Consider the following 21410-nt stretch of genomic DNA (forward strand, 5'->3'; position numbering starts at 1 on the left):
GTGGCAAGTGCAAGGTAAGTGCAGACAAGTGCTGGGGGGGGGGGCTGTAGGGATACAGAGACAGTCCCGCAGTGCAGGGGTTGCCAGGGAGGCAGTGCAAGTGAAGAGTGACTGGGCCCAGACCGAGGTCGGTGAGAGTGGCCCAGTTGCAGAATCAGTGCAGTTTTGGTGAAGAATTTAGCAGGGGAGAGGGAGAGAGAAAGCAGAAGTGAAGAGGAAGGTTTTGAGGTGCTTCCGGAACCGGAGATGGTTCTCCTCAAGTTTCAGGGAGGCAGGAAGGCTGTTCCAGAGGGAGGCCCCTGCCGCGGAGAGAGATCTACCCCCAGCTCGTTGCTTCGAGAAGCGGCTGACCCTGAGGGAGTTGGAGACGGATGAGCGTAGGGCTCGGGAAGGAAGATATTTAGGAAGAGAGAGTTGAAGGTATTTAGGCCCCAGAAGGCCTTGTGGACAATGCAGAGGGTTTTGAACTTAATCCTCGCAGCCACTGGGAGCCAGTGTAGAGATTTCAGTCCTGGTGAGATACGGTCCCTGGGCTTGAGGCCAAGGACAAGTCTCGCAGTTCTGTTCTGGATGAGTTGCAGAGGGCGGAGAGTTGAGGCAGGCAGATTAAGAGAGAGGCTGTTACAGTAGTCCAGCTTCGAGAGAACCAGGGCTCGGGAGACAGTGAGCTTCTGGGGGAAGGAGAGGAAGGGAAGAATACCTCTGAGGAGGTGCAGCTGGTAATGTGACTTCTTAGAGACGTCAGATATATGAGGAGAGAAGGAGAGTGTGGAGTCGAAGATGTCCCCGAGGTTTTTTGCCTTGCAGGTAGGAGCAGGAAGAGGGCCAAGAGAGGCCGGCCAGAGAGCTGCAGCGAAGGAGGGAGTGGGTGTGCCGATGAGTAGGATCTCAGTCTTACTAGCATTAAGGCAGAGGTCATTGGCAGCACACCATTCCTGGATAGCAGACAGACAGTCAGAGATGAGGGAGGGAGAGGAGGAGGCCGAGGGTAGCCTGAAAATGAGCTGGGTATCGTCCGCATAGCACTGAAAGTTGGGGCAGAGGGCGGCGATGCGGTGGGCAAGGAGTGCCAGATACTGGTTGAACAGCCAGGGAGAGAGATTAGATCCCTGGGGAACGCCACAGGTGGAGAAAAAGATGTCAGAGAGGAAGGACCCAAGTTGGACCTGGGAGGGTCGATTGGAAAGGAAAGAGGTCAGCCATGCCAGAGCCTGACCAGTGATACCCAGGTTATCACGGAGACGGTTGAGCAGGATGGCATGGTTGACAGTGACAAAGGCAGAAGAGAGATCGAGCAGAATGAGAACACACGGAGTGTTGGAGTCGAGGTTCAAGAGCAGGTCCTCACGGATGTTCAGGAGAGCAGTTTCCGTGCTTCTGGCCGCTCTGAAGCCAGATTGATGGTCATGGAGACTATCAACAGCTTCAGCATGGAGGTTAAGCTGGGAGATGGCCAGTTTCTCCAGGAGCTTGCCCAGGAAGGGAGTGATGGAGATTGGGCGATAGTTAGCCGGACAGGAGGGGTCGGCAGAGGGTTTCTTAAGGAGAGGGTGCACAAGGGAGTGCTTGAGGGGGGATGGGAAGACTCCAGAGGCGAAGGAGTGGTTGCAAAAGTCAGCCAGGGCAGGAGCCAGGGAGTCGATGTGGTCCTTGATAGGTTTGGAGGAACAGGGGTGAATCTGTTTAGATGAGACTTTCATAGATCGGACTTGTCTGGAAACCTCGTCAGCAGAAAAAAGGGGAAAGGCAGAGAAGGAGGGAGGAGGGGTGGCTGCAGAAGGGCCAGAGGAAGAGCAGGGAAGAGAGGGGGGGAGGTCATAGGAGGAGAGTGAGGACAGGATGTCCTGAGTTTTAGAGATGAAGTGGGAGGCCAGTGTAGTGCAGAGGGCCTGGGAGGGGACAGGAGAGGTAGAGACTGCAGCAGGGTTGGCAAGCTCCTTGCAGATTTAGTTCAGCCGAGTTGTTAGATGCCGCAGAGATGCGGGCTTGGATAAGGGCTCTCTTCTTGGTGAGAACAGAGAGACGGTATTGCCTTTGGAGCAGGCGGCAGGCCAGTTTGCCAGAGGATGAACATGAAGCACGCCATTTCCTCTCTGCCACCCTGCACTTGCGTTTTAGGGTGATGAGATCCGAATCATACCAGGAGTTACATTTGGCTTTGGGCTTCAGGCGGATTTTCATGAAAGGGGCAAGGATATCAAGAGTATCAGATATAGCAGAGTGGAGCAAGGAGAGGGCTGTGTCAGGGTGGGAGTCAGCCGAAGGGGGGGGGGGCGAGAAGGTGGCAGCGAAAGCCGCAACTGACACGCGCTTCATGGGTCGGATGACCGAGAAGGTGGGTGGCAATGATGAGGGTGGCTTTGCCTGTGGGGTAGGGAGGGTGAGGTGGAAGGATAGGAGAACGTGATCACTCCAGGAGAGAGGAGTGGAGAGAGGGACAGAGAGGCGAAGGTCAGAAGAGATCAGAGCATCAGAATGAGTAGGCCCAGACGCTAGAATAGAGAGTGAGAAAGAGTCGCAGAGCTCACGAAAGAATCCAGTGGGGGGACAGGAGGCATCTAGGTGGATGTTGAAGTCACCAAGAAAGAGGAGTTGAGTGGTAGAGGACAGGAGTGAGGAGGAGAGGTCAGCCCACTCAGAGAGGAAGGAGGACATTTGACCAGGTGGCCGATAGATAGTAGCCACGGTAAGGGAATGGCTAGGAGAGAGAGAGAGTCGGCAGACAAGACATTCAAAAGAGGAGTAGGTCTGCATAGGAGTGACAGTGGCAGGAATCCACTCAGGGAAGATAAGGGCAACACCCCCCCCTGCACGGTTGGGCCTGGGCACGGAGAGGATCATGTAACCATCAGGTAGGAGTGTGTCAAAGCTCGTGACAGAGCTGGCTGTGAACCATGTCTCAGTGAGACCGAGGACGTCAAGGTCCAGTTCCTCAAGAAGGCGACAGATATCGGAGGAATGCTTGATGGCAGAGCGAGAGTTAAGAGTGGTAAAGTGGAGAAGGTTGTCATCCTTGAAGGACTTCCGGGGAGGGGTACAGATCAGAGGTACGCCCTGCGGAGGTGTAGAAGAAGGAGGTGAAGAGGGAGTGTGAGAGGGGGCAGGGAGGGTAGAGGCAAGGTAGCCGAAGACAGGGGGGGACAGCAGGGGAGGAAAGGAAGTTGATGAGGCGAGGGAAGCGTCTATCAAAGAGGTGAAGGTTGGCCTGAGGGCCTTGGACCAAGACGGTCCCATTAGCGTAGACATTAATGATGGCCTTAGAGGAGCGGAAGGGGGCCAAGAGGACATCCCAACGGGTGCCACCATTAATGGGAGAAGAGGAAAAAGGAGAGAGCACAGAGACCATATGAAGGGTCCATAGTTCAGGTGAAGGCACGAAAAAGAGGATGTCAGTGAGAGTTTCCTTAGAGCAGGCACTAGTGTAGGTGTCAGCGATAGGGAGGCCTGGGTTGGAGACCAGGATGTCCTTTTTAAACTTTTTCCTACCAGATTTAGTGAGGAGAGCAGGATAGTCAATAGAGAAGCAGTTAGAGAAGATAGGCGAGATAGATAGCACCATGGAGTGGGAGGGGGGGGAGACAGATGATGCGAGAGCCCACAGACAGGAAGGAACGGCAAGACAGGTTACCACATTTCAGAACAACAACAGTACCTTTGTACCCTTATCTGGACGACTGGCTGATTACAGGGGAGTCTCCCTAATTTGCAGACAAAATATTCAAAGAGCCATCAACCTTCTCTTTGGATTGGGCTTCTCCATCAACGAGAAAAAATCAAGCCTAGTCCCAAGCACAACCAAACAGTTCATAGGAGCTGTTATAGACTCTCAAGAGGAGATTGTTTTTCCATCAGAGGAAAGAGTCCAAAACATGTTTCTGCAAACACTGCGTTATCAAGCAGGCTGCCAGATAACCGTACGCGAAGCAATGCGTTTGCTATGCAGGATGGCATCTTGCATCTACCTGGACTGATCAGTTTCCCCAGAAAAATGAGCAAAAAAGACAAGGCAGTAATACAGAAGACAGGCCAAGCGTGTAAACAAAGCAAACAGGAAGTGTGTCCCGTAGAAGTCAATGGGAGAAAAGCAGCAAAACAAAAATCCTTCCTCACATCCTCTCAATACAACGTTGTCTTATGTAGGAGGCTGGTTGATATGGCCTCAAAGAGAGCATTCCTGGATTAGTACATGTGCACTCAGTTCCATAATGTTCTCAGAGAAATGTTTTCTAGGGAATGCTGCACACTAATATGTATAGACATAGAGGTTGCGAAAAAGCAATAAGGCTGGGGTCAGGAGATCCCTCGTTAAGCTGTACATACATTGCCCTAGGTTTACAGAGCAGTGCTAACTAGAGTGGGAGAAGAGTGAGAGCAGTGTGTGCTATGACAACACGTTTCAGACAGTAGAGTGCATAGGATTCAGCTTGGGTAAGGAACAGATAGATGTAGGTGTACAAAGTGGATTTTGTCCAGGGTCTGGTGGAGGAAGGCTTGCTGGTAAGTGTCCGGTTACAGGCATGAATTCTGACTGCTTTTTCATGTTCATTCCTAGGTGTCTACCACTGTGGAGACATTCCAGGACCTTTCCTTGCCAATACCCGGGAAAGAGGATCTGGCAAAGCTGCATTCCACCATTCACCAGAACATGCCTGCCAAGGCAGGGCCTTACGGGGATAACTATGCCAGCCAAGGATGGATCTCATTCTTCATGGACTATATCAGAAGGTACGTGTCCATCACCGCAGACAGATCCATGTGGACACAGGCGTGCTTTGTGCCACCCATTTCGGATGCCAAGACAGGTCTACAAAAGCCAGAGTATTCTGTTTCAACCTACCTCCAAGATAGCCATATGTTAGCACAATTCTTTACCACCCAGCACCACTAACCTGGACAAATCCACATTTAAAGCACCATGCCACACCACACCACACATCTTCAATCACCTGGACAGGTCCATGTTTACATGACTATTCAGTGCCATTGCTCCAAATTCTCCCACACATTCAGGCCCACACATGTATAATTGCTGTGTGCGACCTGGCCTCTCCTGCCAGGTCACATTTATCTTTGCAGTGCTGTTATGTGCGCTCGTCTACATGTATGGTACCAGTCTGTGCTAGTCATCCTCCCTAGTTTGCATCGATCCATCTGAGCAGAACTGTCTCTGCCTCCACCATCCACCCTTGGCTGGGCAGAACTGTGTGTCGTACCTTACAATGCTACCTGTCATCGCTCTCGAGGTAAGTCTAAAAATACACTCCTGTGCTCGGTGAACCAACCTCCCTCACCCAGACCATGCTACTTGTCTGGAACTGTCCCGTGTACACACACCTTCATGCCCAGACAGGTCTACATGTGCAATCCATCTCTGTAGCACCCGAGTCCCTGTGGTTCCTTGTATGTCTGTGCAGCTCCAAAATGTCTCTCGTCTACAACTTGACTTTGTGGATCTGTGACGTTGTAGTTTCAGCATGCCTAATACCTGTAGTTTGCAGCATGACCCAATAACTTCAGAGCCATTTCCATCATATCACTGCAGCTACAGGGCCTCCTTGGTTCCTACAATGTCGCTGCGTTACAAAGCCCCTTTGGTTGAAGGCATGTCTTTGCCGTTCCTGTGCTCTCTTTGGGGTTCCAACATGCCTCTGCAGCATTGGTAACGCTGTGATGTCCCTGCATCTGCTCTGTACATGTGTCTGTAGCTCCAGGAACACGCCTTGTTCACAGCAGGTTTCTGCACCTCTTGGGTCCCCCACTGCTTTGCCAGATGTCTCTGCAGCATTGGCACCGCTGTGATGTCCCTGCATTTGCAATGTGCATGTGTCTGTAGCTCCAGGAACACGCCTTGCTCACAGCAGGTTTCTGCACCTCTTGGGTCCCCCACTGCTTTGCCAGATATCTCTGCAGCATTGGCACCGCTGTGATGTCCCTGCATTTGCAATGTGCATGTGTCTGTAGCTCCAGGAACGCGGCTTGCTCACAGCAGGTTTCTGCACCTCTTGGGTCCCCCACTGCTTTGCCAGTTATCTCTGCAGCATTGGCACCGCTGTGATGTCCCTGCATTTGCAATGTGCATGTGTCTGTAGCTCCAGGAACACGCCTTGCTCACAGCAGGTTTCTGCACCTCTTGGGTCCCCCAATGCGTCGCCATATCTCTCTAACTCCGAAGACCCAGTGGTTCCCATCATGACTACTCCGCACCTCCATTGCTACTTTTCTTTGCTGCAGAGTTCTCCAGCATGGGGTGTGGCATGGATTCACATGCTCATGAATATTCCCTGTCGTCAGGCCGGGAATCCTCGGTAAAGAAAAAATCAGTATCAGTTTCGTTTCTGATCTGTCTTTCTTAGTAGTAACCAATCACTGATCTCTGGGTCATACTGCCCCCAGCCAATGACTGCCCTCTACCTAAGCCCCTCCCCTGGCAGCCATCCTCAGATTTTTACCGCACGTTTAAGTGTTGGGAGTCCTCGTGTTTTAGCTCTCAAGCTTTTACTGTGTTTTCGCTCTTTTTCAGGAGAATTTTGTCATTTTTTCGGTTAATCGAGCCTCAAGCTCCACCGTTTCTACTTCCGATAACGGGGACTCGTTTCGGAATTCTTCTACGCCCCTCAAGGGTGAAGTTTTCGTCGAGTTACGCTTCTTGGAGGATTCAGAAGATCTGTGGCCTACCTCAACAGACATGGCCCAGGACAAGGGAAGCTCGACGCCCGGATCCAAGCTGTTCAGGAGATGCCCAGGATGCGGATTGCAAAATGTTTTCAAGCAGGACTAGCATTCGAGATGTCTCTACTGCCTTCATGAGGACAAGACGCACGTGGAGAAGGACTGTGCGTTCTGCAAGAACCTGTCAGAATGGACCAAGCAAGATCGCCGTTCCCGCCTCGCCGCCTGGCTGGAGAAGGGCACAGCAGGTGAGAAGGCGAACAAAAAGTCTGAGCAGTCTTCTAAATCCTGTGAGGGCGCCCCGGCGACGGGGGCCCAACAGAAGGCCAAGCACCGCGAGTCTGCGGGCACCGGGAGCTCCGAAAGGTCGGGCTCCTCGGCTGCCAGGAAGGGCGCGACTTCCCCGGCACGATCAACCGCGAGCCAGCACTGGTTCGGGGAAGAGGAAGTCTGAGAACCCGGCTAAGCTTCTGGAGAGGCCCCGGTCGATCTTGAAGGGAGCCGAGGGGGAGCGAGGCGATGACCCTCCCCCTAAAGCGAAGGCTCAGGACGCACCTAAGGTGGTAAGGGCCTTGATCCATCCGGCAAAGGCCTCTATCGAGGTTGTCGCAGCGGCCCTGGCGAAGCCGGCAGAGGCTACACCAGTGGACGCGACCTCGGGGCCCAGAGTTCCCTGCCGCCACGGAGGGAAACCTCTTTCCAGACCATCGTTAAGACCCCCGTGAAGACCCCGGCGGAAAAAGAGGGGGGGGGCCGTTGGCCATTACGGACTAGGATTCAGCCTCCGAGGAGGATCCGGTGGAAACCGTGAAAGGCCTCAACGAGAGGTTCATAGGCCTCAACGAGAGGTTCGAGAAGGTTCGATCCCAGGGGACAGTCCCCACTGATGTGATCGAAGATAGCGACGATGGCGATGACGAGGGCCCAGTGGAGCAGCCATCCCGTCCGTCGCAGCCATTACCCGAGCCCCAGGATAGCTCGGCGGCCATTTTGTTGGTGATCCAATCCTTATGTACTGAGATAAGGACGAGGTTACCACGGACCCCGACGGAGGATCCAGAACCAGGCCCGTCGGGAAGCCCTCCGAACAAGCGGAGGAGAGTCCACCCCGCTCTGCCCTTTGTGCCCGCGAGGCCTGTGGACCCCTCATCCCCCTCGCCGGACCCTAAAGAGGATACGGCGACGGATACAGCGATGGGGACGGACGACGACGGCGGCGATGACACAACGGACATCCTGTCATCACCCCCCCTTGGGCTTCCCACCCAACAAAATTGGCTCTTTTCACGCCATGATAACCAGGGCATCCGAGCTCTTCCAGCTCTGCCCTGAGGAACAGAAAAAGGAAGGGTTTCTTTACCAACGACAAGAGGCCAAGAGAAAGATGGTCCTCGCTTTGCCGTTTATTTTTTTTAATTTTATTCAGATTTGTAGAGCGCACATCAGCCCGTGGGCATCGTGGCGCTTGTTACAGACAATATCTTAGTTACATAGGATACAGTAATTACATACAATACAGGATTTACAGTGTTTGCTCGATGACATCTGGGACGAGGGGCTGGCTATCCTCAAGAACCCTTCCACAACACCTGCCAAGAGGGACCGGTACGAGAAGAAGTACCGGGTCCCCGATGCCGCCCCATTGTGCCTCAGGGCCCAGCCCACGCCGGATTCTGTCGTCTCGGCAGCGGCCAAGAAGAAAGCAGCGGGTGCGGCGGCTTCAACTTCCACTTCCCCGCCGGACAGCGAGGGCAAGAAGTTGGACTCCATGGGACGACGAGTCATCTCGTCGGCGGCGACGATGATTAAGGCGGCCAATGCCTTAGCGATTGTGGCCCGTTACGACAGGGAGCTTTGGTTCAAGTTAGCTCCTCTGCTAGACTTCCTACCGGACAACAAGAGGGCAGAGGCGCTGCAGATTCTGCAGGAAGGAGAGGTGGCGTCGGATCACGCCATAACGGTGGCAACGGACATTGCCGATACCGGATTTCGCCAACTGGGCAACAGGATTTTCCTCCTCCGACGAGGATGGCTCAAGGCGACGGACTTTCGCCAGGACGTCCAGACCAGAGTTTTGGACATGCCGTTCGATGGCAACAATCTGTTTGGAAAGACGGTGGATAAGTCCCTCCAGACCATCAAGACAGACACGGAAACAGCCCGAGCCCTAGGAGTCCTTCAGCAACGGCAGGCCTTTCGGAGCTCTGGAGGCAGACAGGGAGCCTCCAAGGGATCCAGCGGCGGCTCTTCTACTTACCGCCAGGCGGCCCGTTCCTCGTCCCAGGAGGCCTATAGAGGCCACGGCAAGCAAGGAGGGTCTCGCTGCCGTCGGCAAGGAGTCCAAGGAGGCAAGGCCTCTTCCAAGCATGACTGAACCGGCCGTTGCGTCGGGCCCCCACCGAAGCACCCCGGTGGGAGGCCGGCTGACGAAGTTCGTCAGCGTGTGGGAGTCCATCTCCATCGACCGTTGGGCACCCCATCCTGGACCTACGTCGGTTGAACAAGTACATCAAGGCACAGAAATTCAGGATGGTCACCCTCCAGCACGTGCTGGGACAGCTGGAGGAGGGCGACTTCCTATCGTCACTGGACCTGGAGGATGCTTACTTCCACATCTCCATTCTAAAAGGTCAGAAAGTTCTTCAGATTCGTAGTCCAGGGGCGTCACTACCAATTCAGAGCCCTGCCGTTCGGATTAAAGTCGGCACCCAGGGTGTTTACCAAGTGCCACGCACCGGTGGCGGCGCGGCTGCACCTGCAAGGAATCCACGTCTACCCCTACCTGGACGACTGGCTAATCCGTGCAAGTTCAAGAGAACTCGCCATCGAACATACAGCGAGGACCGTCCGCCTGCTCACGGAGCTGGGATTTGCCATCAACTACCCCAAATCCCATCTGGTCCCGTCGCAGGTGGCACTGTTTCTGGGAGCGAAGCTCGATACAGTGAAGCGATTGGCATCTCCGTCAGAAGAAAGGACGAAGGCCATTTTGGGCAAGGTGCAGCGCCTGTTAGCCACAGAGGTGGCCAGAGTGAGGTCCATCAAGTCCCTCCTCGGAATGATGTCCTCGTGCATCTACCTTGTGCCCCTTTGCAGACTTTGCATGCGTCCGCTACAAGAGTTCCTCGGCGCCCGCTGGATTCAAGCGGCGGGCAGCGTCAAAGACAGGATCCCGCTCGACGAGGAGTTCCGTCGGGCGATCCTATGGTGGGGTGCCCGTGCGCACCTCTCAGCAGGCATGGACTTTCAGGCCCCAGCGTATCAGGAGACGGTAATGACGGACGCCTCCCTGGAGGGATGGGGGCCCACACCGTAGATCTCCACGCAAGAGGCCTCTGGCTCCCGGAGGAGAGGTCTCTTCACATCAACATCCTGGACCTACGAGCCGTGTTCTGGGCGCTCAAATCGTTCCTTCCGTCCCTCAAGGACAAAGTGGTGAGGATCTTCACCGACAACACCACCACGATGTTCTACATCCGGAAGCAGGGAGGCACCAGATCCCCAGCCCTATCCAAGGAGGCCCAGGATCTGTGGCACTGGGCCGTCGCCCAGGGGATGTTTCTGGTTCCCTTCCACCTGGCAGGAATAAAAAACACCATCGCTGACTCACTCAGCAGGGAGCTGCACTCGTGCCATGAGTGGGAACTAGGCCAGGACCAGGTGGATCGGCTCTTTCAAAGATGGGGCAAACCCCAGATCGACCTGTTCGCGACGGCGACGAACTCCAAGTGCCAGAGGTTCGCCAGCAGGTTCGCCCAGCCGAGGAGCATGGGCGATGCTTTGTCATTCCCTTAGGACGGCCTGTTCCTGTACGCGTTCCGTCCGTTGCCGTTGCTGCTCCGTCTCATCAACCAGCTCAAGAGGTCCAGGTGCAGGATGATCCTCGTCGCACTGGCGTGGCCGAGACAGATCTGGTTCCAAGACCTTCTGGTCTTGTCAGCGTCCCCACCTATCAAGCTGGCGACGGACGCGGATCTTCTCTCCAGAGAAGGAGGCGCCATTCTCCATCACGACCCGGTGTACCTGAACTTGCAGGCTTGGCTCCTGCAGCACTAGAGTTTGGAGGATACGATATCCCGGCTGAAGCCAGGGCGTCCTCAACTCTCAAATGTTATGGACATAAGTAGAAGAGGTTCTCTGTCTGGTGCCGTGCACAGAAGATTAACCCTCTGTGGATTACGGCCCCTCAAGTATTGCCGTACCTACTGTCGCTGGCCAAAGCTGGACTGGCTCACGCCTCCATCAAAATACCTCTGGCTGCCATTTCCCGATACACCAGAACTACAGGACGGGCATCCTTGTGGTCTCATCGCTTGGTGAAGGAATTTATGAAGGGACTATTCCGATCGTTCTCGACCGGTGAAGGCCCCTGCCCTGGCGTGGGAGCTCAACGTGGTGCTGACCAGGCTCATGGGGGCCCCATTCGAGCCTATGCACTTGGCGCCGTTGAAGTTCCTGTTGTGAAAGACAGCATTTCTTGTGGCCATCACCTCCGCACGACGAGTGGGAGAGATCCAGGCCCTATCTTGCAAGCCTCCATACCTGACTTTTCACGACACAAGGGTGGTGCTGAGGACGCACCCCTCCTTTATGCCCAAGGTGCTGTTGGACTTCCACCTCAACGAGCCCTTGGTGTTGCCAGTTTTCTTCCCGTCGCCTTTGTCTCCGGCCAAGAGGACTTTGCACTCGCTGGATGTGGCTAAAGCGCTGAAGTTCTACGTGGACCGCACAAAGAGTTTTCGGAAGACGTCACAGCTGTTTGTGAACTTTGGACCTGTGAATCAAGGGAAGGCTCTCTCGAAGGCTTCCATTTCCAGATGGCTCTCCGGCTGCATCATGCACTGTCACCGGTTGGCAAACCGACCGCTGCCCGGCCGTCCGAGAGCCCATTCGACCAGAGCGATCGATGCTACCACGGCGTTCCTGTCTGGTGTGCCCCTGCTGGACATCTGCAGGGCTGCTACGTGGAGGTCGACGCACACCTTCACGAGATTCTACTGTGTCGATCGGGACTCCAGGGAGGAGTCCAGGGTTGGCCAAGCAGTGCTGCGCAACCTGTTCGCTTAAGGTGAGCCTTGTGAGGAGGTAAGAGATGCTTAATGTTGAGTTGTTGTATTGCTTAATGTTGAGCCTGTTGCCACCTCCCGTGGTTGTGCATGTGTATACTGCTATGTATTCTTATATTCATGAGCATGTGAATCCATGCCAGACCCCATGCTGGAGAAGGAACAAGTTACTTACCTGGAACTGTTGTTCTCCAGCATGGGTCTGGCATGGATTCACATGCGAACCCTCCCTCCTTCCCCTCTGCGGCTCTTCACTTGGTCATACTCCCACTTTACGTGCTACCACATCTGAGGATGGCTGCCAGGGGAGGGGCTTAGGTAGAGGGCAGTCATTGGCTGGGGGCAGTATGACCCAGAGATCAGTGATTGGTAACTACTAAGAAAGACAGATCAGAAATGAAACTGATACTGATTTTTTCTTTACCGAGGATTCCCGGCCTGACGACGGGGAATATTCATGAGCATGTGAATCCATGCCAGACCCATGCTGGAGAACAACAGTTACAGGTAAGTAACTTGTTCCTACTCTTTGCTTCCAAGCATGCGTCTGCAGCACCACAACCTCTGTGATTCCTTCCATACCATTGTGCCCATATCTGTTGACGTCACTGATTGTGTCTTTTGATTTTCTAGCTGCACTTTCCCTTTTTTGCCCCACATGAAGGTTTTTGCCTGTTCAAAGGATGGGCTGATCAGTGTATTCACTTTCTGGCTACTTAACCCAGAGCCACAACATCCTCGTTGCCAAAGCATGGTCTGTCATCACATCCAGCCGTAGTCTACTTGCAACCAAAAGATTGGCCTTTAGTATATTAGCACACTTGTGTTAGAATTTCCTTTAGTTGCAATATCGTTATGATAGTTCCAAGACCGTGAGCATTCAATGCATGTTTCACATGTTTTCACCCTCCTAAGTCACCACACTGCAACTGTAAGCCCACCTCTCTAACCCCCTTCCACATGCACAGCACTTCCTTTGACTGAGAGGTGCATGCTGAGATTTATGGGCTGGTCCATCCCCTCCTCTTTTCATGTCCCTCTAACCAACACTGTCAAGACATGGATGGAGCAATCTGGCCTTCGGCTGGGGGTGGGTAGTACCTCTTTCCTTTCCACCACGTCACACGTGTTTTTACTTTCTGCAGGTTTGTCGTGTCGTGCATACCCAGCTGGTTCTGGGGCCCCATGGTAACACTGGAGGATTGCCTTGCTGCCTTCTTTGCTGCTGATGAGTTAAAAGGTGAGTCTCAACAGGACCTGATATCTGCCAAAGTGTGAAGACAGTGAATATTCTCATTAAATGCAAAGCCAATCTCGTTGCTGCCCTGTGACCAGGCACAGGAGCGTGGGAGATAAGGTAGCCTACATTCACACAAATGCAGCAAGAACACTACCGCCACGTGCATGTACAGGGAACATAAAACCCATTGGCACCATGAACATCACATACAGAAAAGACAATGAATAATCAGGATCTTGCCATCACACAAGTAGACAATGAAGAATACAGACTGGGGTATTGGCTGGCTTGGGAAGAAGATAACCACTGTAAGAAGGCTTTTGCCTTTATTTTGTTAATTAGTAAAGGGCGGCTACATGTCCCTGTTCAACTTGCTCAGATCTCTTTGAGGGCAGGTACACACTGAAGGCCTAAGATAAGAGCAAACATCCAAAAAGACAGAGCAGCCCTTGTTAAATGGATTGAGTCAGGCACATGGTGCAGCCATTTGGGGTCATTGGCTAGATGTGTGACACATTGCTGGGATAGATGCAAAGCATTGGGTGAAAAGAAGTCCAAAAGACCCACATTTGCCAATGCAGGGAATTGATGGCATCTGATTAGTTGGACATGCACCACACTGTCTCTAGAGCAGGCATGAAACTTGCAAATTCCTGCTCTCCAGTTTACTGTCTGTCTTAACCCCCAGGTGACAACATGTACAGCTGTGAACGATGCAAGAAGTAAGTAGACTATTATTCCCTTCCTGGGGTCTATGTTTACATATCTGTGCATGTCTGTGTGCTATGTCGTTTTCTTTTGTTGCCCGTTCTGTCAAAGGTTATGAATAGACAGTAGTGACAACCCTGGGACTGAGCTCTTCTAAGTGGATGTGTTCTCCCAACCTCTACTGGATTGTGCGCTCTAATGGTTGGGTGCCACATATGGGCATTGTCATCTGTTACATGGGTGTCTTCTCTCTCCCTTTTCTGGTTGCTGAGCTTAGGTAGGTGGGTGTTTCCTCTTGCACACTTTGGGGTGTTTTATTTGGACAGGTCATAATTGTTTCTTACGGTTTCTTTGTCACTAAGATGTCACCTTTCACCCTCTGCAGGGTATTAGGCTGCAATGTTTGGGTGCCGCTGTTTATCCTTTTCTGGGTGTTAGCTCTGATGCATGGGTTTCATCTCTCACCTTGTGATGGCTGCTGATGTCTACTTGATGGGTTTCTCATCTTGCAGTCTCCTGATAGCTATATGTGTACTCTCACCCACTCTTGGTTGCTGAGCTCTGAGAGGTTGTTGGTGCACCACACACTCTGACCGGGCTGATCGACGGGTACTACTCTTGTGGGTTTGCATCTGGGATGGGTGGGTGTTTCCGCTTGTCCTCTGCTGGGAGCTCAAAGGTGGAGGTCCGTCTTGTCGCATGAGGGATTCTGAGCTCTGATAAATGTTTTTCTTTCTTGTAGGTTACGGAATGGAGTGAAGTATTGTAAAGTTCTTAGGTTGCCTGAGGTATGCTCCTTTCACAAAGTTTTCCTCTTTCTTATGGTTTGGTTCGTATTTCAGAAAACTGCCGAGCATAATTGGATCTTTTATAAACCAGACTCAACTCTTTTGTTTTGCCTCTGATTGTGCCCCAATACCTTGGTTGAATTGACTCTGTGAGTATCTAAATCTGAAGCGTCTGGTCTCTGCCCCATCCACATACCTCAAATATTCAATTCAGGCTCATCAAATGTATTCAGTGTCTCTCAATCTAATGTGGAAATTGACAGTGACTTGGCCTCAGACCTCCAATCCTTCCCCCAACGTCCTGCGACTACCTGTCTTTAAACCTTCCTAGTATGCAGATTTAGCATCTCAACAGGTTGCACTATTAACTTTTATTCATCACAATCATGTTGTTGTCTACAACCTAATCTAGCTGCAATGCAGTTGGTATTATGGCGATCTAAAAATGAGGATGATGTTGAGGAACTGGACACTACATGCATTTCGGCATTCCCAGGATCCATGGACCGCAATTACCACTGCTCGGCTTACAGTGACATCATTACCATGTATTATTTATGAATAATTATACAGATCTAAATGCAGCCAAGTCTGCTGAACATTTTAAAAGTAGTGCATTTTGCATCTGCTGAATTCTACGTACAGTCATTCAAATAACCTTTTGAGGTGTTCAGTATCTGTGGCTAAGTGTCCGCACCATAGCTCCCTATTCACACCCTCTGTCCCCTGTGCTCTTGCACTAGAATGCTATAGCAATGTCTTTGTGTAGGCTGCTTTCCTTTAACCCTTGTGTTGTTTCAGTGCTTAGCTTGTCAGCATTACCATTCCTGGGGGTTCTAACGGTTTATTGACTTATAAATCCCAAGAATAAGAAAGAGACAACCTTAGTAGGGGCCCACACATACCAAACGGGGCGGTTCCTGCATTGTCTGTGCCTGGGGGTCTTCTCACTTCTATGAATCCTCTATGGAGGTGGCCAGGGAATGGCCATCGCTTTTGGATCCTTCCCCTGGGGCAGACATGCGAGGGAGGATCACCTGGGCAGAGGGTCCCTGGGGATTGGAGATGGGACGCCCTTAGATAGAAAGTGGCATTCCACACCCTCCTGTCAGAAAGGAACCCCTATCCCAGAAGTGGGCATGGGATATTGTTCATCTTGTTCCCAGGTTTCTGACAAGGGTAGAAGACACTATCAAACCAGACCTGTTAAACAGAGGAAGAGGAAGAGAAAGAGTGGGGAGGAGATACTTTGTAACAAATCATGGTATCCCCCTTACCCTCATGATAACCTCCCCCCTGTTCTTTATGGGTCATTATACAAGTGTTCCACTTCATTCCCCCTTTGAAATGCACAACAGTACTGAGATGAGGAAGAAACCACTAGGAGGCATGAGGATTACCTCCTTTACTCATTCAAGTACTGGGACGAAGAAGATGTCTGGAGGTCGGACATGTCCCATTGGTTTCCTTAATTGTGGTCAGGCAAGTGAGATAATGCAAAACCCTAACTCACACCTGCAGCCTGTTAGCCCTACACTGGTGTATAAAAGGAGGAGCTCCTGGACCAGGAGGAGGAGGGTGAAGAAGAAGGAGAAGGAAAGTGGAAGCTCTGCAGGAGTAAGAGAAGGCAAGATGCCAGTATGCAGAACGAGACCCTGGGAGTCCCGCTGTATGGTGAATGCAGACCAGAGCTCTCACAGTGGGGAAGGCAGACAGCAGGCGCTGCCAGAGGGCAAAGGCGAAGCTCCGCACAGCAGCCGGAAAGTGCTTAGTGGAGTGACCGGCTAGCTGGCTTTCCCTCAGGAGTTGGCAAGAGCGGGTAAGTGTTGCAGGCACTTAAAATACCTGAGGCGCTTGTGCAAGACAGTGAATGTAGTAACAGTGAATGGAACATGTGAAAGTAACTCATGGAATTGAGTGAAACGAGGCAAGTTACTTCTATTTGAATACCGAACTGAATGAAACAAGTAAAAATAGTTTATTGAATTGAATGAAATGAGACAAGTTACTTCTATTGATTACGAAACTGAATGAAACAAGTGAAAGTAACGTATTGAATTGAATGAAACGAAGCAAAAGCTTATTCAATAAGCTTTGATGCTTATTGAATATCGCATCAAATGAAACAAACAAGGAAGCATTTATTTGAATACTTAATTGAAAGAAACAAGCAAAGGTATACTTTATCAAGTGAAAGCCCCAGTTATAAGTGAAAGCAACATCTTTGGCAAACTGAACTATTTACCTGAATGAAATAAACTTTGAATAAAGCCGTACCAAGATTAAAGAAATAACATATGATGTGATATGATGATATTTTATTTGTATCGCGCTCATACACAAGTGTTTCAGAGCTCGGCGAGGCATTGGAGGCAAACAAGGGAGAATACAGTTGTGAAGCTGTGGTTAAAAGAAATGCGTGTTCAACAAATTATTGAACCTGGAAGTTCCTGGTTGCGCAACCTGTAATGGGTGGACTGTGTGGTCTAAAACTAAGCAAGACCAGAGAGCTTCTATTTTTGAAACAAAGGATAATGGAAAATTCAATGCTAGGTTCTTGGTTGCGTGACCTGCAATGGGTGGACCGTGTGTCTAAATCTGCACCTAGACCAGAGAACATATCCATACCATTAAGGACGTTTATTTTGATGAAAACAGGAAAACTATTGCTGATGAATATCAGACTTGGTGAAGGGACCCCTGAGTTATAAAACATTGCAAAAGTCCGGTTGAAAGACCAAGCTACAAGATATTTCTTTTGGTATCTACTTTGAGCTTGGGGAAGGGAACCCGAAGTATTGGTGGCTTGGAACTGTGTTACCTTGAAACTGTGTTGAACTTGTGGAAGGGCACCTCGATCGTCACATAGATATAAAAACTGTAAAAATGTCAAATAAAGGCAGACACATTGATCCCTGTGGTGAACTTATTGACATTTGGGAAAGGAAGCTAAAGAGTAAGCCAGAGCTAGAAAACAGCTCAGAACTTTGTTTGGAACACTGTTTGGGTTGACACCCCTCCGCATTGTCTTGTATTAGTTGTGAGGGCCAGCATAGGATTTCGACACAGACAGACTTTCCTTAGTTTTTTTTGGTATGGAAATCCCACCTTAGAATAAGGCAAGATACATCATCCTGACATTTTCTTAATGGAATACTATTGTTCAGCTTAGAATCTGTTGTCTCTGTCTCCTTCCATGATGCCAACCTCACACCTGCTAAATACAGGCACAAATAATGAAAGGAAGATAATGTAGACTCATGAACAAAGCTGGAGATTCTGGGGTAAAAGAAATGGCAGCGTTTGACCAAGAGCTGGGTGAGTGTAACAAAATACTTCATTCAATGCGGCTGGCAGACGCACTTTGCAAGCAGTATCAAGATTGATGCTCCTGCTATCTGAATGTGCTGTCCTCAATCTTTTGCAGAGTTAAGAGTTATTCACTGCTCACTACTCAGGCAACAGCTGCACACACACACTCTCCTTGTGGTGAGTCTGCACTGCCAGCCTAGCCTGTGTCCTGCCCCACTCTCAGTACTGACCCTTGCTAACATGGATGACAGACTGCGGGGTCCAGGCGCACCGACTCCCTCAGCATAGCTGAGATGAGCACCACACCAGCAGGCTAAGTGGATCAGATAGCCTACGTCACACTGTTATGTTTCTAAGCTGGGCACCATCTACCAACACAGCTGGAACATAAGCTTTAGATATCTAGCCTTGTAGGTGGTTCTAGATGGGCACTTCCGCTGTCTCCTCCCATTTGGGTTAGGGTAACATTGGAGAGGCTTTGTGACATGGAGTCCTCATGTGCTGACTACAGTATTTACTAAGCAGCAATCCTTTCGTGATCTGCTGAAAATAAGGGAACAAAGGATATATTACACCTCTGGAGACTTGTAAGAGCCGAGAACTTGACTTGAAATTAGCTTCTATCTGCTGTGCTGATGTCATGTAAATGCATTCACATTGAAATGAGACCCGGGTTGTAGCTCTCAGAAAGGATGGCCAGGCTTGCTCTTTGGACTCCATGTGCATGCTGCAATAGTGCATTAATTGCACATTTATTGAGTAAAATATGCACGTTTCTGTGAGAGAAAATTCAGAAATGGATGGAACAAATAGGTCTAATCTGCTTAAAGTTTAAAGGCATAATAAATTATTATATTTGGACTCCTGTTTTCTTTTCTTTCTTTCAGTCGCTTCTTCATTGGATACTGTAAATTTGCATGGCCTCTTGATGCTGTTTGTCATACGCTACCAAGAGAAAAAAAGGCATTCATTGCACACAACACTTCTCTGCTGTCTACATACAGTGAGCCTTTGTGAGATTGTTATACATGCTAACATTTTGGATTGCCTGCAAGGGAGATGTCATGGGAAGGGGTAGAATTTCCCCATTGAATTACATTGGGGTTACGGATCTTTTAGGCGGGAGAGAGTAAAAAAAACCTTTATGACATTCAAGTAGTAAGTCCCTCGCCTAAATCGGGAGGGTTGGCATGTTTAGATTGGTAAAACTTCAGGTCCCAAAGCAAGACGTTCTGTGATACTGGACAACTTAAGTAAGACTGGCACGGTTATATGACCACCACCGCTACTTTAAATGCCAGATAGTGCTGGAATTTAAAGTTAGCACCAGCTCACTCAAAGCTACCTGTCTAAGGTCAGGCAGCTTTGGGTGCTCCGTCCTTCAAACCTGTGGACACGAGTTCCACAAGACAACCATTTGATACGGTAGAATTGTTCTCCTTCCATGGACCCCATACCAAACCATTGGTACCTCAGGTTCTGAAAACTCCCCAGAGCCTTAAAATGAGCATGCCTTCTCTACCAGCAACTGCAGTTACTGAAAAGCTAAGAGGACTTTACAACCTTTGGTATTGATAATGATTGCAAAACCTAGGGTTCAAAGTTCTTCTGGAGAAAGCATAGAAAGCACAAAACAAATGACAAAAAGAGTAGAGACTGTCAAAGCGTCTTGTCAGCGCAGGTAGAAATAGAACATTTTGTAAGTCTATAACGACTTGACAAATGAAGGCACGCGCACAAACGCTCACGCCAGAAAAAAATACAACCCGCTAGGCAAACAAAGGGAAGAGATTCTTGCAAGGATATTAATCACACCAAAAAATAATTATGCCAGCAAAGAACTCGGCTGCTCGAGAACGTTCTGCCGAAAAATGGTACATGCAGAATGTTATAAGGAAGCACATCATCATCACTGACGTACACATATACAGCACGAAACCTGCATGGCTGGATGGTGAGACCCTATACATGGGCGGCCTTCTCTATAGGAGATATCAGGCTGCTATTGGTCCCAGCCCATCCGTCCTTCTACAATCACTCTGGGTCAACTCCAGGGAACCAAGGTCCAGTTCGCAATTAGTTACTATGCAAGACAGTGCTACTCTATCATTATGGTGGGCACCTCGGAGGTTCGGGGACTGACACAATGGGGGCTTAAGATTGTGCTGACCCACACATTCCTCACTCATTCAGTTATCATATTCTCCGCAATGTGAGAAACCAGAGTTGTCTCACCCGCTATTCCCTGGGGATCTCTCTCTCAGGTGGCCAGGGCACAGCCATCGCCTTTGGATCCAGACCCTGGGGGTGGACCAATGTGGGAGAATAACCTGGGTGACGCATCTTCGGGGAGTGGGGGTGAGGCAGCCGATGATGAGATGCGTTATTCCCCCCTTTTTTGTTCATCTACCCCATCATATTTTTTAGTATACTCTGAGTTCCCAACCCCCACCCCCTTTTTAAACAAACACTGGGTTGAAGAAGAAGGTGACTGAGAGTAACAAGACTAACTCTCATACATTGTACTGGACATGTCTTGTTAATCGGGTCAGGCAAACCTAGGCACTTTTCTTCAAGTGCATACACCTGATACCAGTTAGCTCTCCTCACACGGATAAAAGGCAACACCTGAAGACACACTCTGAGCAAGGCAAAACACGAGTACGAGCAGAATTTCTGGGGTGAAGGCAAACCTACTAGAGCAGGAGAGCAACGGACCAAGGGACGAGAGCAGCAGGTCGAAAACCCCAAGAGTTCCCTACTGGAGGTCGTTGCCTCCGACAGGCCACAAAAGACGCATGGAAAAGGCTAGATCCCACAAGTGAAGACTGCATTGTGTTTCAAGGACGCCAGCGACCCTCCCGGGTGAACGGCAGAGTTGGGGAGGCGAGGCCAAGCCTGTGGTACTAACCTTGACTCATGAATTGGAGATCTCAAAACCAAGCAAAAGACGCACACAGCCTGTGAGTTAGCAAGCGATCTGAGAGACCAGTGTGTGGTAAAGTTTGAAGTAGCAACATTATATTGCAAGTGAAGGCTGCGCGCGTGTGGATGAGATGCGGGGAATGGCAGACCTATGAATAAACTAAGAAGTAGGGACAGCTTCGAAATCAGCTATACTAATTAACGGAGTGGTCCTGCGAAAGGAAGTAGCCCACTCGAAGATCTCCATGAAAGGTACATTGTTTGAAGCGATAAAGCGAATGAACAGCAAAAGTGAAATAAAGAAGATTAATTCCTAGAGAAGGGGGGACTGAAAGTTAAACCGTGAACTTTGAGTCAAAGTGGTCCTGCAGTGGTCTGTAACGAAAGCCACACACATTCGAAAGTCTTCGACATCCGAAAGTGGTCTGAGCCCGACTGAGGGAGAACTGAGGTATAATAAGCTTGTAAAAGGGAGCCCCCTTGCAAGTTTGTGTTGAAATTTGTTGTGAAAGGTCTGAGAACGACAGAGGGGTACCTACGTGAACTGTGTGGTGAAGGGTCTGAGCCCGACAGAGGGGGACCTTTGGGAACTCTTTGGTTGAAACTTTATTTTTGAAATCAGGAAAAGAGACTTTGATGTGGAAGGCCAGACGGGCCTCGAGCCACGTTTTTGAACTGTTTGTTGTGTTGGAAGCCACACCA

The 21410-nt window shown here is 50.4% G+C and overlaps 1 protein-coding gene across 6 annotated transcripts in view; it reads left to right on the forward strand.

The window, feature by feature from the left end:
- Window positions 1-21410, forward strand: part of USP20 (ubiquitin specific peptidase 20) — a 587649-nt gene that overhangs the window by 394832 nt on the left and 171407 nt on the right. For all 6 annotated transcript variants that reach the window (XM_069609236.1, XM_069609235.1, XM_069609237.1 and 3 more), the window contains exons 13-16: window positions 4553-4725; window positions 12881-12975; window positions 13664-13697; window positions 14426-14471. In XM_069609236.1, coding sequence (XP_069465337.1) covers window positions 4553-4725; window positions 12881-12975; window positions 13664-13697; window positions 14426-14471 — 348 coding nt within the window. The remainder of the gene's footprint in view (window positions 1-4552; window positions 4726-12880; window positions 12976-13663; window positions 13698-14425; window positions 14472-21410) is intronic.

The sequence above is a fragment of the Ambystoma mexicanum genome, chromosome 8 (assembly GCF_040938575.1).
Source record: "Ambystoma mexicanum isolate Mex_15411 chromosome 8, UKY_AmexF1_1, whole genome shotgun sequence".
NCBI classification, from domain to species: domain Eukaryota; kingdom Metazoa; phylum Chordata; class Amphibia; order Caudata; family Ambystomatidae; genus Ambystoma; species Ambystoma mexicanum.